At 44.7% G+C, this 17724-nt stretch overlaps 1 protein-coding gene across 3 annotated transcripts in view; it reads right to left on the minus strand.

The window, feature by feature from the left end:
- The window catches only part of LTBP1 (latent transforming growth factor beta binding protein 1), a 350064-nt gene that overhangs the window by 59420 nt on the left and 272920 nt on the right, over positions 1–17724 (minus strand). For all 3 annotated transcript variants that reach the window (XM_083176114.1, XM_083176113.1, XM_083176112.1), the window contains one exon: positions 3376–3501. In XM_083176114.1, the coding sequence (XP_083032240.1) occupies positions 3376–3501 (126 nt within the window). The remainder of the gene's footprint in view (positions 1–3375; positions 3502–17724) is intronic.

The following is a 17724-nucleotide window of genomic DNA, read 5'->3' on the forward strand; positions in this document are numbered from 1 at the left end:
AGTCCAACTGAAGGGATAAAATGATTATTTTTAATTATTAAATGATTTTTCTTAATAACATGCTGTCAGGGAAGATAGTTGCATGGGCGCCTCCTGGTAATAATACCTAGGGCCCCATGAGGTCTAAATCCACCTCTGAACATGGCTGTAAAATCTAACTTCTACATCAGCTTTTAGTACTATGATTCTTTTCCCAACTTACTTGCAAGTACTATGAGGAACAGACATGTATTCTTCCACAAATGCTTAGAATACAGTGTCTACTTTCAAGTGAGTAAAGGAAGGACGTGAGTAACAAAGAGAGCCTATACTGTACTTGAATGGACCAACACAACTGGGACCTTCTGCCAATAATAAGTCTATGGCAGTAAGAGGATGACAAGTTTTAAAAATAGATTATCATTTTACAGCAGAATTTTGAAAATCAAGCCCATGTGGTTTTTTTTACAGTCAGGTCATAAACAAAGGTCCGTAATGAATTTTATTTCTGTCTAAATTACATCCAGACCACAAATGTGTGCAGTGTGGAATATTAAACAGCAACCACAATGCTATGAATGTGGGTGTCCCTACATCCGTTGATGTCAATGTGTGGATGCCTGTGAAAGGTTTGCTGAACAAATTTACTGATCAGACTTTCCCACCAGTATACGGTAAGATGAAGTTCTCACACAACATTTGCCAGTTTTATTCTAAACGTTTGCACCAAAAGAAACCTACATCTTTTCCCAGAAAATTGTAAAAATGTAACAGAATACCAATTTAGTAAAGCCAGGTGTTAAAGTGAGACTAGTCAATTCCAAGGGAACACCCTCAATGTCAGCCCAAAGTCAATAACAGGCAGCATAAAAGTTCTAGACATGTTATAAAGAATGGTCAAAACTGAAACTGCTCTTTAATAGGGATTTCAAATAACTTGCCATTCAAAAGAGACGATCAATGCTGAAGATTAAAAATTCTCACGCATGTAACTAAATCTTTGAAATGTACAAGTTGTATAGATTTTATGGTTTTCAACTGTTCCCTTTATTTAAGGCCTTCAAAAGCCTGATGCTAATGGTGCTTAAGGTGGCCGTTTCCAGCATTGTAATCTTCCTACTGCTATCTTTTTTTTTTTTTGTATTTAAGATTAATAAGCCATCTTGCTGCAACGGCCATACTGTTAAGTGACACCCTTTAAGAAAAAAAAAGTTAGTTATAATGTTTGCATCTTTTTTGAGTCCCTACTGCAACTGGCCCTGTCTAGCTTACCCTATCACGGTGGTGACTTGAAGGAGGTGCTGGTCTCCTCTGCTGGGTTTGTCTCCTTCGCTGTCTGCTCTCTGCGGGTAACTCCCACCAGGACGCTCTGAAGTCATGACACACTAGGGCAGTGATGGAGAACATTGACACTCCAGATGTTGTTGAGCTTACAACAGTTTTGCTATTTGCCCATACTAAAACTGTTGCATGGCATGCTGGGATGTGTAGTTCTACAACAGCTGGAGTGCCAAGGTTCTCCATCATTTTACTAGGAAATCCTCCTATAAACTGACTCAAAAGAGCTGAAAACATTAAAGCTAACATAGAGGGAGAGTAGAATAGGTGGCGAGCGCAGCCCACATGGGGCTTTGTTGCACTCGCCCCACTGTTTGAGTCCTCAAAGCTTTACCCCCATGAGGGAGAGGGTGTGGTATAGCACACGACGGTCCAGATTCCGATGTCGGGCTAATGACTGTTGGAATCCAGACTGTCGGTGTGCTATACCACACCCTCTCCTTCGTGGGGGTAAAGCAAGAGGCTTTGGTGCTTTGGTGCCCTCGGCCGCCTGTCAGAGTACCGGCAGTAGGGATTCCGATGTCGGTATACTGACCATCGGAATCCTGACTGTTGGGATGCCAAACCACACCCCTTATTATTTATATTGTTCTTCTGTGATATTATAAGACAGCCAGATATTTTAGCTAACAATTTTTAGAGAACAAATAAAATAGTTTAAAGTATACTAACCCACACTATCATTTATTTTAATCTAAACATATTCTCTACCTTTAAAACTATGGTACTGATTCAAGATCCGAATTCGGCCCAAGCCCTGATGGTCGGGGTTAGCACATGTGCATTTCTCTGCATGTGCAAAGCCGGCAGCGAATGGCTTTCTTGAATTACACACTTGCCGGGCTGTTGGCTGTGGGGAGGGACGTCAGCGCCCGCCCCTTCTTCGGCGAACAGCTATGGAAATAAAAGTCAGTATAGACTGACTTTTATTACCGAAAGGGAGAAAAATCAGACTTAACCTTTTAAGTGCTGTGAGAGAGGCCAGCAACTGTTCTTTTTAGTATAAATAAATAAATACATTTTTAGCAGATATTTTGAGGATCTCTCACAGCAATGTTGGCACTCAAAGGGTTAAGGCTAGATGTATCTGAGCATCTCAATATTAACACCACAATCTAGTAATCTAAAACTCCGGCCTAGGGTGGCCAATCCCGGGATCACCGCCACCGCGGCTCCCAATCACAGCCACCTGGCTCCTGCACCACTGCCCGGCTCCCAATCACAGCCGCCGGGCTACTGACCACCTCCACTCGGTTCCTGCCACGATGGCCGGATAAATTACACAGGGTTTGGGGAGGACATAAATGGATTATATTGACAAACCCAATCCCGGGAATCCCAGGATTAGGCATTTTTCAATCCCGGGATTGAAAAAATGCCCCAGGATTGGCATCCCTACTCCAGCCATATGTGTAAGAAGAATGGCCACATCTATAAGAAGTATAAGAAGAAGTAAGGTTCAGATTAATTGCTTACAGCAGTATCTGCAATTTACAGATACAGATACACAGAGAGCCTCTAAATCTAAGGGAACCCCATTGCTTTTGTTAGATGTTTTGTACTTTGTGAATACCACAAATGTATTGTTTGATTTATTTTTGCAACTACGCAGTCCATATAGGATCTTTTATCACTATTAACATTGTAATTATCATTATAAATACAGTATTTATTCTATGATGAAAAATAAAAGGGAAACAAAACCATAATCCGTATAACTTTTAGCCAGATGGCCTATTAAATGCCATAATGTAGACATCATTATATTGTACAGTAAATGATTTCGATAGCAGCCTGAACAAACTATGAATGTGGAAAGGTCTAGCCTGGTGACCTGGAGTGATAGAACATACAAGCAGTGATAGAAACGTCCTAAAAAGTGCTGGAATGCTGCACCAATGAGTACCATGACAATACAAACACTGGTATAATGACCTAGGAGTGCAAAAACATTTGTTTCATTAAAAAGTCCACCAATAAGTAATGAAGAACAGAATAAATACATTTTAAAACCAATCAAATAAAGTTGTTACTAAAAGCCAAATAAAGGTACAGTACCTTCACAAGATCTTCCATCCGTAGTGGTAGTAAACCCTTGCTCACAGATACAGTGGAATGAACCAGCAGTGTTGAGACATTCTCCATCTTGGGAACATAGTTCAGGATTTTCACACTCATTGATATCTGAAAAATAAATATGCAAACATTAATATTATAATGACCAAAATAACTTTATATAGGCCTCAATTTTAAAAAACTTTCATAATACAGTACTAAATTATTCCTTACATATTAAGGTAATTGAGTCTACAAGTTGAGAATTCCCAGTCGATTGTTAGTGACTGTATTTCTTGACTGTATTGTCTTGAAAATGGTTGCCACTTAAAAAAAAAAGTTTGCCAAACTCAAATTCTATTACATAAGCCCCAATTTATGTATCTGTAAGGTACTGTAATGCTATCTTGTAATTGGAATGTCCATGATATCAACCATTTTATCATATTTCATTAGTTACAGTACAGTAGTTTGCACTAGATTTCTAAATGACATTTATTGCTGTTAATTGGTTGCTATTAGTTACAGCACATCATTACTCTTCGCTCCTTTTTATAATATATGGAAAAATAAAATAATAATTAGTAAAATTCGTTTAATGAATGGATTTTTTTTAGAGATGTGCGGGCTCGGATTTCAGAGATCCGAGCCCCCACGGACGTCATCATTCCGAGCCCGATTCCGAGCAGCGCTCGGAGATTCCCGCCTGACTCGGTCCGTCCGCGTGATTAGAACGTCATCTCCCGGCGTCGAATTTCGCGAGGCTTTATAAGCAGCTGCCGCGCCCCGCCATCTTCACTCCAGTCAAGTAGTGGGTTGGGAGAGGGTGTGTTGGTGCTGCTGCTGGGGCTTAAACTTGAGCTTGACCTTGAGCTTTTGCAATCGCTGGTGCTGTCTCTCAGTGCTGCTGTGTAGTAGTCTAACTGTGTACTTGTAGTACTACTGTCTCCTCTGTGCGGTCTACCTCTGGTGTGCTGTGCTGCCTGTAATTGATTATTTTATTTGCTGGTGCTGTCTCCCTCAGTGCTGCTGTGTACTCTGTTCTCAGCTTAGGACAACAGTCTAACTGTGTACTTGTAGTACTACTGTCTCCTCTGTGCGGTCTACCTCTGGTGAGCTGTGCTGTAATTAATTATTTTATTTGCTAGGGCTGTCTCCCTCAGTGCTGCTGTGTACTATACTATGTTCTCCTCTGCTTAGAAGAACAGTCTAACTGTGTACCTGCCTGTAGTACTACTGTCACCTCTGTGCTGGGGCATACATCTGGTGCTGTGCTGTGCCATTAAATTATTATATATATAATTATTAATTATATTAAATATAAATATATATAGTCCACTGGTGCTGCACTGCTGCCTGCACTGAATCTGCCAGTCTGGCGGTCTGTGGTCTGGGGCTCACTGGCTATACTGCCGTATGTACCGTCTGGTCTGGGGCTCACTGGCTAATAAATAATTAAATACTGCCTGCCTAATAAATAATTAAATACTGCCGTATATATCTACCTTTGTGGTCTGGGGCTCACTGGCTATACTGCCGTATGTACCGTCTGGTCTGGGGCTCACTGGCTAATAAATAATTAAATACTGCCGTATATCTCTACCTTTGTGGTCTGGGGCTCACTGGCTATACTGCCGTATGTACCGTCGGGTCTGGGGCTCACTGGCTAATAAATAATTAAATACTGCCTGCCTAATAAATAATTAAATACTGCCGTATATTTGTGGTCTGGGGCTCACTGGCTATACTGCCGTATGTACCGTCTGGTCTGGGGCTCACTGGCTAATAAATAATTAAATACTGCCTGCCTAATAAATAATTAAATACTGCCGTATATCTCTACCTTTGTGGTCTGGGGCTCACTGGCTATACTGCCGTATGTACCGTCTGGTCTGGGGCTCACTGGCTAATAAATAATTAAATACTGCCGTATATCTCTACCTTTGTGGTCTGGGGCTCACTGGCTATACTGCCGTATGTACCGTCTGGTCTGGGGCTCACTGGCTAATAAATAATTAAATACTGCCGTATATCTCTACCTTTGTGGTCTGGGGCTCACTGGCTATACTGCCGTATGTACCGTCTGGTCTGGGGCTCACTGGCTAATAAATAATTAAATACTGCCGTATATCTCTACCTTTGTGGTCTGGGGCTCACTGGCTATACTGCCGTATGTACCGTCTGGTCTGGGGCTCACTGGCTAATAAATAATTAAATACTGCCGTATATATCTACCTTTGTGGTCTGGGGCTCACTGGCTATACTGCCGTATGTACCGTCTGGTCTGGGGCTCACTGGCTAATAAATAATTAAATACTGCCGTATATCTCTACCTTTGTGGTCTGGGGCTCACTGGCTATACTGCCGTATGTACCGTCGGGTCTGGGGCTCACTGGCTAATAAATAATTAAATACTGCCTGCCTAATAAATAATTAAATACTGCCGTATATTTGTGGTCTGGGGCTCACTGGCTATACTGCCGTATGTACCGTCTGGTCTGGGGCTCACTGGCTAATAAATAATTAAATACTGCCGTATATCTCTACCTTTGTGGTCTGGGGCTCACTGGCTATACTGCCGTATGTACCGTCTGGTCTGGGGCTCACTGGCTAATAAATAATTAAATACTGCCGTATATCTCTACCTTTGTGGTCTGGGGCTCACTGGCTATACTGCCGTATGTACCGTCTGGTCTGGGGCTCACTGGCTAATAAATAATTAAATACTGCCGTATATATCTACCTTTGTGGTCTGGGGCTCACTGGCTATACTGCCGTATGTACCGTCTGGTCTGGGGCTCACTGGCTAATAAATAATTAAATACTGCCGTATATCTCTACCTTTGTGGTCTGGGGCTCACTGGCTATACTGCCGTATGTACCGTCGGGTCTGGGGCTCACTGGCTAATAAATAATTAAATACTGCCTGCCTAATAAATAATTAAATACTGCCGTATATTTGTGGTCTGGGGCTCACTGGCTATACTGCCGTATGTACCGTCTGGTCTGGGGCTCACTGGCTAATAAATAATTAAATACTGCCTGCCTAATAAATAATTAAATACTGCCGTATATCTCTACCTTTGTGGTCTGGGGCTCACTGGCTATACTGCCGTATGTACCGTCTGGTCTGGGGCTCACTGGCTAATAAATAATTAAATACTGCCGTATATCTCTACCTTTGTGGTCTGGGGCTCACTGGCTATACTGCCGTATGTACCGTCTGGTCTGGGGCTCACTGGCTAATAAATAATTAAATACTGCCGTATATCTCTACCTTTGTGGTCTGGGGCTCACTGGCTATACTGCCGTATGTACCGTCTGGTCTGGGGCTCACTGGCTAATAAATAATTAAATACTGCCGTATATCTCTACCTTTGTGGTCTGGGGCTCACTGGCTATACTGCCGTATGTACCGTCTGGTCTGGGGCTCACTGGCTAATAAATAATTAAATACTGCCGTATATCTCTACCTTTGTGGTCTGGGGCTCACTGGCTATACTGCCGTATGTACCGTCTGGTCTGGGGCTCACTGGCTAATAAATAATTAAATACTGCCGTATATATCTACCTTTGTGGTCTGGGGCTCACTGGCTATACTGCCGTATGTACCGTCTGGTCTGGGGCTCTCTGCCTAATACTGCCGTACCTGTCTGGTGTGTGGCTCACTGCCTAATACTGCTGTATCTGTATAACTGCCTGCTGGTGCATACTCACTGACATATATATAATTGCACTCCAGTGGTTCTGTTCTGTGACACAACTCCACAATAATAATGGAGATCCAAAATATGGAGGTTAACAAACAAAGGAAAGATGAAGATGCACTTCCTCATAGTTCTGAAGCTGCTGCCACTAGTCATGACATAGACGATGAAATGCCAACAACGTCGTCTGCCACGGCCGATGCCCAGTGTGAAAGCAGAGGGCATGTACAATTGAAACCAAACTTCCGTAAAAGGAATAAAAATATGAAATGTAAATCGTTGGAAGAGAAACTTAAACTTGGCAATATGCCATTTACGACACGGAGTGGCAAGGAACGGCTAAGGCCATGGCCTAACTTCATGACTAGTGGTGCAGCTTCAGATGACAAGGAAAGTCCTCCTCCTCCGCTCTCCCCGCCCAATAGGAAATCAAAGAGAGTTAGGCTGACACCGACTCAAAAAAGTCTGAAAAAATTTAAGAAAAAAAAACAGAACAAAATTCAGAAAATAAATCTGGAAAAAACTCATCCTTCTAAAGACATATCCCAAATCCCCACGGAGAGTTCGAGGGTGGCGGTGGTTGTGATGCCGGACCTTCCCATCACTGTACGTGAAGAGGTGGCTCCTTCCACCATTTGCAGTACGCCCTCTGCATATGCTGGAAGGATCACCCACAGTCTAGTTCCAGATTTTATCAGTGAAGGTGATGTTGTACACCAGGAGGAGGATATTGATGTAGCTGGCACTGAGGAGGAAGTTGTCGAGGAGGATGGAGACTTGGTTTGCTTAAATGACCCACCAGGGGGGAATGAGGCACCTTTGGGGGAAAAAGTTGTTGTCCATGGGATGAAAAAGTCCATCGTCATGCCTGGACAAAGGACCAATAAATCCACCTCTGCGGTCTGGAATTTTTTTTATCCACATCCGGACAACAAAAGTATTGCCATTTGTAGCTTATGTAAAACTCCAATAAGCAGGGGTAAGGATCTTGCCCACCTAGGGACAACCTCCCTTCAACGTCACCTAAAGACGCGTCATGGTTCAGTGTTTAGTCCAGAAAGTGCGGCTAGCAGTCCAGCGACACCTAAATCACTTGGTCCTCCTTTTGGAGCCAAATGCCTGAAAAGCACACCACCAACTCCCTCCTCGACAAATTCCTCCTCGATCCGGATAGGGGGGAGTCCTGCAGTCCATCTCACCTGCATGAATGACTCCATAGATTCCTCCGGAGGATCCTGCAGCACTACGCCTACTACTACTGCCGCTGCTGCTGCTGCTCCTGGAAGTCAGTCATCATCCCAGAGGGGAAGTCAGTCATCATCCCAGAGGGGAAGTCGTAAGACCGCTACGTCTTTCACTAAGCAATTGACCGTCCAACAGTCATTTTCCATGAGGATGAAATACGACAGCAGTCATCCTATGGCAAAGCGGATAACTGCGGCCTTGACAGCTATGTTGGTGTTAGACGTGCGTCCGGTGTCCGCCATCAATGGAGTGGGATTTAAACGGTTGATGCAGGTATTGTGTCCCCGGTACCAAATCCCGTGTAGATTCCACTTCACTAGGCAGGCGATACCCGCGATGTACAGTGAGGTCAGAAAAAGTGTCCTCAGTGCCCTGAAAAATGCGGCTGTACCCACTGTACACTTAACTACAGACATGTGGACAAGTGGATCAGGGCAAACTAAGGACTATATGACTGTGACAGCCCACTGGGTAGATGCATCACCTTCCGCAGCAGCAGCAGCATCTCCTGCATGCCAGCTCCTTCTTAGGCAGGCTACGCTGTGTATCACCGGTTTCAAGAAGAGGCACAACGCCGACAACCTCTTAGAGAAACTGAGGGAAATCATCTCCCTGTGGCTTACCCCCCTTAGACTCTCCTGGGGATTTGTGGTGTCGGACAACGCCAGTAACATTGTGCGGGCATTAAACATGGGCAATTTCCAGCACGTGCCATGTTTTGCCCACACAATAAATTTGGTGGTGCAGCATTTCATAAAAAATGACAGGAGTGTGCAGGAGATGCTTGCGGTGGCACGCAAAATTTGCGGACACTTTCGGCATTCTGCCATAGCCTGCCGAAGGCTGGAGCGGGAGCAAAAACTCCGCAACCTGCCCTGCCATCAGCTGAAACAAGAGGTGGTGACGCGCTGGAACTCCACCCTCTATATGCTGCAGAGGATGGAGGAGCAGCAAAAGGCCATTCAAGCCTACACAGCCACCTACGACATAGGCAGAGGAGCGGGGCTGCACCTGACTCAAGCGCAGTGGAGGCTGATTTCCGTGTTGTGCAAGGTTCTCCAGCCGTTTGAAGTAGCCACACGTGAAGTCAGTTCCGACACTGCCTGCATTAGTCAGGTGATTCCCCTGATCAGGCTGTTACAAAAGCAGCTGGAGAAAGTGAGGGAGGAGCTAAAGCGGAGCGATTCCGCAAAGCATGTCGCTATTGTGGATGAAGCCCTCCATACGCTTTGCCAGGATACGAGGGTGGTCAGTCTGTTAAAGTCAGAGGAATACATTTTGGCCACAGTGCTCGATCCTCGGTTTAAAGCGTATGTTGTGTCTCTGTTTCCGGCGGACACAAGTCTACAAAGGTGCAAAGACCTGCTGGTCAGGAGATTGTCATCTGAAGGGGACCGTGACACGGCCCCAGCTCCTCCTTCATTTTCTCCCACACCTGTGCCTGTGAGGAAACAGCTGCGATTTCCCACACAACCCGCTGGCGGGGATGCAGGGCAGGCAGGAGGGAGTTTGGACATCTGGTCCGGACTCAAGGACCTGCCAACGATTGCTGACATGTCTACTGTCGGTGCATTGGATGCTGTCAACATTGAAAAAATGGTGGATGATTACTTTGGTGACAGCATCCAAGTAGACATGTCAGACAGTCCTTACCTGTACTGGCAGGAAAAAAAGGCAGTTTGGAAACCCCTGTACAAACTGGCTCTATTTTACCTGAGTTGTCCCCCCTCCAGTGTGTACTCCGAAAGAGTATTCAGTGCAGCGGGGAACCTGGTCAGTGAGCGGCGAAGGAGGTTGCTCCCGAAAAATGTTGAGAAAATGATGTTTATAAAAATGAATTATCACTTATTCAATGAAGAGCAGGAATTGCCTCCAGAGATTATAACTGGACCTGTGATTGTGGAGTCCAGCGGGGACGAATTGATAATCTCTGAGAATGAGGAAGTACACACTGAAGGGGGCGAGGAATCAGAGGAGGAGGAGGAGGAGGATGATGATGATGATGATGAGTGACGATGACATCTTGTTACTGTAGAGCCAGTTTATACAGGGAGATATTATGATAAATTGTTTTATTTTTTGTGGGGGCCCAAACAAACCAATCATTTCAGCCACAGTTTTGTAGGCCCTGTCGCTGAAATGTTTGGTTTGTTAAAGTGTGCATGTCCTATTTTCGCAACATAAGGGTGGGTGGGAGGGCCCAAGGACAATTCCATCTTGCATCACCATTCATTATTCCTACTGCTGAGAGTCATTCATATGTGGGACTTGTCTTTTCAATGCATACAACTGTTTGCATTCCACTTGATTGCTGCACCTTCATGGGTGAGAATGTGATCTCCTTGACCTGGAGGAGTCAGGACTGTTGCCGGAAGGCTCAATTACACTTATTTTTGGCCGGCTACACTTTTTTTTACCTGTCTGGTCTGGTGCCCACTGCTGACAGTCATTTTTAATGAGGGTATTGTCTTTCAAATGCATATAGCTGTTTGCATTCCACCTCATTGCTGCACCTTCATGGGTGAGAATGTGATCTCCTTGACCTGGAGGAGTCAGGACTGTTGCCGGAAGGCTCAATTACACTTATTTTTGGCCGGCTACACTTTTTTTTACCTGTCTGGTCTGGTGCCCACTGCTGACAGTCATTTTTAATGAGGGTATTGTCTTTCAAATGCATATAGCTGTTTGCATTCCACCTCATTGCTGCACCTTCATGGGTGAGAATGTGATCTCCTTGACCTGGAGGAGTCAGGACTGTTGCCGGAAGGCTCAATTACACTTATTTTTGGCCGGCTTCACTTTTTTTTACCTGTCTGGTCTGGTGCCCACTGCTGACAGTCATTTTTAATGAGGGTATTGTCTTTCAAATGCATATAGCTGTTTGCATTCCACCTCATTGCTGCACCTTCATGGGTGAGAATGTGATCTCCTTGACCTGGAGGAGTCAGGACTGTTGCCGGAAGGCTCAATTACACTTATTTTTGGCCGGCTACACTTTTTTTTACCTGTCTGGTCTGGTGCCCACTGCTGACAGTCATTTTTAATGAGGGTATTGTCTTTCAAATGCATATAGCTGTTTGCATTCCACCTCATTGCTGCACCTTCATGGGTGAGAATGTGATCTCCTTGACCTGGAGGAGTCAGGACTGTTGCCGGAAGGCTCAATTACACTTATTTTTGGCCGGCTACACTTTTTTTTACCTGTCTGGTCTGGTGCCCACTGCTGACAGTCATTTTTAATGAGGGTATTGTCTTTCAAATGCATATAGCTGTTTGCATTCCACCTCATTGCTGCACCTTCATGGGTGAGAATGTGATCTCCTTGACCTGGAGGAGTCAGGACTGTTGCCGGAAGGCTCAATTACACTTATTTTTGGCCGGCTACACTTTTTTTTACCTGTCTGGTCTGGTGCCCACTGCTGACAGTCATTTTTAATGCACATCAGGGTCAGGATCAGGCACATCATAATTAATAATCAATCAATCATAATCAATCAATCATAATCAATCAATCTATCATAATCAATCAATCATAATCAGAATCAAGCCTGGGCGGCTGCAATTAAAGTTCTTTGTGGGCGGCTAAAGTTTTTTTTAGTTTTCCAGTTACTGCAGTTTTATACATAGCTTGGTTTTTGTAAGTTGAAGACTTGTCAGTGCAATTTTCTTTTACAATATCCTTTATCTTTGCATGGACTTTGTGTATTTGGTTAGCATTCTGAGGTGTACACTGACTGCCTTCACCTTGAGCATGATCAGTTTCTGAAGCGGCAAAAATCCTTTTGTTTTGAAGATAGTCACTTTCTTTGCCGTTAGTTGTACAGGCTGACCTACTAACAGACACAGTTGCTTCGGAACAAGTTGTTGGAAATTTTTTAGGAGATAAAGCTGTACAAACCTTCTGGCCCCCCTTTTCAATTTTTAATTGATTTGCAAACATTTTGTAGTATTTGTCATATGTGCATAGCCTTTTAGAGAGAACTGCTTTTTCATCATCAGATAATCTTTGTAATGATTTGACCTTCGCATCTCTCTCCTTTTTATTTAATGACAAGAACGATGAATACTTCTTTAATTTCTTCATCAACTGTTCTTTATTCATGAAATGGTCCGATAAAGCCTTTCCTCAAAACTTAAGTAAAGTTATGTTTCCTTGATAATACTTTCACAGCTCACAAAATTCTCATCACTGGCTTCCTTTTCTTTGCCACTTGATACCTTGTTTTCACAATAAAGATTGATTTATTTTTGATGACCAGTTGGGTACAATTAGTTACACATCTTTTTGGGCGGCTAAACTTTTTTGGGGGAGGCTGCATTTAAACTTCTTTGGGGGCGGCTGCAATTAAACTTCTTTGGGGCACAGGGGCACAGGGGGTATCCTGTAGTGGGCTGCCACACATTTTTTTAAATATGGATCTTTCAGCACAGAGACAAACTGCACATCAGGGTCAGGATCAGCCAGGTTGTTAAACGGGGTTTCGACCACTGTTGGAGCACTCCTCTTAAAGTAATCTTTTCACGAGCGTCCATCACTTTGATAGGCTTGTCTCCTGCCATGATCTGTTGCTTATTCGAATTCAGCATTTCACGGGCGTCCTGCACTTTACCCCTTATGCGGAAGCGAGCATCTTTGGCCACCAACTTTTCACGGGCATCTTTTATCCCTAGTTTTTGGCGTGCATCAGTCACACCAATTTTCTGACGAGCATCAAATGTTCTCTGAAAACTGGTGGCAAGTGGACGATTGTTCACAGATGGTTGGAGTCTGGATCTCACGTTTCCTATACCTCCCCTGTTACTGACCCTGCGGTACATCCCGGTGCCCACGGACATTCCCCGTTTCCTGATCAGTTCATCCAGCGACACGTCGGCCATATTCCTCCAACCACACAGCTGCTATATCTAATTTGATAAAAATAAAAATAATACTTGTGCTGTGTGGGACTGTAAAAAAGAATTCCATGCTGCTTGTGCACTGACGTCTGCCACTGAGTGCCACGGCCAAGCAGTACCTAATAAGAAAATTAATTATTATAAATTCTGCTGGTGCACAATACTAGTATTGCTGACGTATCTACCTGTCTTGTGCCTAGTACTACTGTCTTATCTACCTGTCTGGTGCCTAGTACTGCCATATCTACCGTCTGGTCTGGGGCTCACTGCCTAATACTGCCGTATCTACCTGTCTGATCTGGGGCTCACTGCCTAATACTGCTGTACCTGTCTGGTCAGGGGCTCACTGCCTAATTTTTTTTGGAGCCTTGAGACTTTTAGGGATGCTGTACTAGCCGACACCTTTAGGTGGACTCTGGTCTGTCTTGTATCAAGCACAGTGGTCTCATGTGCATGAGATTGTTCTCTGTCCTCTTTTAAAATTGTGTCACCATCTTCATGGGTGAGAATGTGATCTCCCTGACTTGGGGGAGTCAGGGCTGGGGCAGGAAGGGTACAGGCTGAGTGGGGGTAGGGCACCCTTGTACTCTGCTGCTTTTGCCGGCTCCGGCCGGTAGCGTCTCCCTGGTGTCTCCCTGGTGTCCCTGGTGTCTCCTCCGGCACAGTTTCATTTCACCTCTGACCTCTCCTTTTGCGCTCCTGTGCCAGTGCCCCTGTAACTGTGTGGTGCAAAATAGTACCTGAATCTGGAGCTGATTACGGCGGCAGCTTCTGGATTCCTCACGGCTTCCCTCTTGCCTCCCTCATGATGCTGGCTGCTGGCTCTCTCTGTGTGCGCTGCTGTCCATCACCGCCGGGTCTCCTGCACGGAAACGCTGCCCGGCTCTCTCCTCTCTAGCGGGTCTCACTTCTGCACGCTTCCAGGCTGCGCACTCTGCTGCTCTCCTCTCTGTGGATCTTTAGGGTGCCCAGCCTGTCTTCTCTCTCTAAGCACGTGTCATCCTCTCTCACGCTGCTGCAAACCCTCCTCCGGCACAGTTTCATTTCACCTCTGACCTCTCCTTTTGCGCTCCTGTGCCAGTGCCCCTGTAACGGTGTGGTGCAAAATAGTACCTGAATCTGGAGCTGATTACGGCGGCAGCTTCTGGATTCCTCACGGCTTCTTCCGGAGAACCTGTGGCAGGGAATGGCACAACCCAAGGAGAACCCACAAAAGACAAGGCTACTACGGCTAGCAGCAACAAATATTTATTTAAAGGAGATATGTAAATGGGTTGCTGCAATACACTCGCGTACTTATGCAAAACAGTCACTTTATATCATTCAGTAATTAAAGCTATAACTAATCAATGACCAGATTAAAGAGAGAACGATTACGCAATAAATTACATCACAACAATAACAATATGACAGAATAATATTACGTCACAACATGTCCGCCAAGTGGCGCTATGCACCCTATATACACTGCGCGGTAGTCCCTGGTGCAAAACAACACAGTTCCTGAATTTGAATAACGGTCCCGCGAAGGAAATCCTCACAAGGTGATTAGGCCATAACTTAGTGTGCACACTACTTTTATGTATAACAAAAGTGATCAAAAATCCTCTCTAAGAGGGGCAGGCAGATTCCCATCCCTTAGGGCAATCTCCTGTATCAGAGGCAAACAGGCAGTCCTGTTAGTGGGGGTATCCAACACCCCAGTACCTGAACAATCAGCTGCAGTTGCCAGCTCCTGCTGGTCATGACTCCTGGCTGGCCACTGCCTGTCTTGGGTGCTGTGTGGTCCTCTGGGTGACTCCCAGATGGGCGGCAATGTCCCTCTCTGCCTAGTTCCGTGCTGTAGGTCTCTGCAGTCACTCCTACTGGGCTCTATCTCCCTTCACATGCTGCTCACCCCTTCTTCTGGTCAGCAGTGCTGGCTGTCATTAACTGCTGGGTCCTTGCTCCCAGTGCCTGGTCTCAGATGTGTGCTTCTCTCTGCACAGCATCTCTGTCTGCATGCTTCCTGGCTCAGGATACAAGCTCTTCACCCCTCTGCACACTTTCTCTCTCTCTCACACACTGCTGCTGGGATCACCTCTGACCTCCCAGCTTCCTGTCTCATGTGCATGGGAGCTGGGACACTAGGACACTAGCTGAGTCTGTTAACCCCTCACAGACCTGCAGCTTCCACAAGCAAAGGAGGTTTTCCTCTGAGCAGCATTAGCTGCAATTAAAATCTCTTTGGGGGCACAAGAGTACACCAGGGGTGGACTGCCACAATCCCTGGGCAGCCAATCAGGGGGGTGTCAGGCTCCCTGCACGTGGACTGAGCTGGGGCTGTTTAACCCCTCACATCCCTGCAGTTTTCCTCTGAGCAGCATTGGCTGCAATTAAACTTCTTTAGGGGCACTCCAGGGGCACAGGGGGTATCCTGTAGTGGGCTGCCACACAAGCCCATTCACATTTTTTGAAATATGGCTATCCACAGGTTGTTCAGTCTGCCATTTGAGATTGGGATCTTTCAGCACAGAGACAAACTGCACATCAGGGTCAGGATCAACCAGGTTGTTAAACGGGGTTTCGACCATGAATCAATCACATCAAAAAATTAATTAATAATCAATCAATCATAATCACAATCAAGCCAGATAGGGGTCTTGTTAAATATTAAACTGACCAAAACAGATACACACACAACTAATACTGCCTCATCTACCTGTCTGGTCTAGTGCCCACTGCCTAGTACTACCGTATCTACCGTCTGGTGCCTAGTACTTCCTAGTACTGCCTTATCTACCGGTCTTGTGCCTAGTACTGACTTATCTACCGTGTGGTGTCTAGTACTGCTTCATCTACCTGTCTGGTCTGGTGCCCACTGCTGAGAGTCATTCGTATGAGGGACTTGTCTTTTAAATGCATACAACTGATTGCATTCCACTAATGAGAGTAATTGATTGCTGCACCAATCGCCCACTGCTCCTCGGCTGCACTGTGTAAACAGTGCACAATCAAGCCAGATAGGGGTCTTGGTGCTTGTTTTGAGGTTGTAGCAGGGGAGTGCAGCTACGAGTCGTAACACCTTGAGAGAAGATCAGTACTTCTCTACCGGCAAAGGACATCCTCCTCGACAGAGCGCACAGCTTCACGAGGGACGCATGTGAAGCAGTGAGCAAAGGGAACACCCGCCTAGCGAGCCAGATCACCTGAATCCACCCTAGCGATCAATAGAGTTACAGAAGTCGCAGCCAGATAGAACTCTTCCAGCTGCCACCTAGTCATTGATTAGCCCCCTCCCCTCCACCCATTAGGCAATGATTGACGAGACGAATGGTAATAATAAATAATAAATGAATAATATTACTAATCACCAAATTAAAAATCAGATGAAATTAATTATAAATAATCATAATCACAATCAAGCCAGATAGGGGTCTTGTTGGATGTTAAAGTGATCGAAACAGTTACACACTTGCAGACAAACTCTGTGCTGCACAAAATGCCCACCGCTCCTTGGCTGCACATGGTAAACAGTGCATGATCAAGCCAGATAGGTATCTTTTATGGGCCTATTTTTTTAAACTGCCATCATGTCTGCCGCTGCAGTGCCACTCTTACATGAGCCACGTGTTTGTGCCGCACACTTGTGTGGCTTAGCATAGTTATCCAGCTACCTCAGTGCAAACTTTGGCAATAAAAACAATATTGTGAGGTGTGAGGTGTTCAGAATACACTGGAAATGAGTGTAAATGAATGTTATTGAGGTCAATATAGCGTAGGAGCAAAAAAACCACCAAATTCTGCCATTTTAGCTGTTTTTAGGCTTTTTTTAACAAAAAAATCAGAACCCAAAACCCAAATAAATCCAAACACAAAACACTTAGGAGGTGTTTTGCCAAAACCCATTAGAACCCAAAACCTTAAGGTAATCAGAACCCAAAACCCAAAACCCAAAACCCGAAAAGTGGCCGGTGAACATCCCTAATTTTTTTACATGTCCACTAATTATAAACAACTGACAAAAGCTAAAGTTTGTAGGCAGATAATATTGGGAAATTGTAATCATAAAGTACAGTAGATTTCCTACCCGCACAGTCCTCATTTTTAGGATCCAAAAGAATCATTGCTTATTGGATTATGGAGTGGACCTAGATTACAGGTACATGGTGGCTACTGACAGAGCTGAAAGGATCTGTGCCAGGAATATTCTCTCACATTATTGACATTTTAAATGATAGAGGAGAGTTTATGGTGAGATATTTTAAAGTATAATACAATAGCACATATATAATACATAATACTAGACATTTAGTAAAAATCAAATACAACGACACATTGAACAAGGAACAGGTAAAGCTTAATTCGCCATACTGTACTTCCTATGACATTTGTTCAATGGTAAGTCTAATGACAAATCTGGTTTCTTCATCAGCTGCATTTGCTGTTTTTTAGTCTTGTGAGATTGTGACACTTTGGCAGACACCCATCGATTGAGCTTAGAAAACAATATTATACTTGCATT

This window comes from Crinia signifera, chromosome 3 (assembly GCF_055691185.1).
Source record: "Crinia signifera chromosome 3, ASM5569118v1, whole genome shotgun sequence".
Taxonomy (NCBI): Eukaryota; Metazoa; Chordata; class Amphibia; order Anura; family Myobatrachidae; genus Crinia; species Crinia signifera.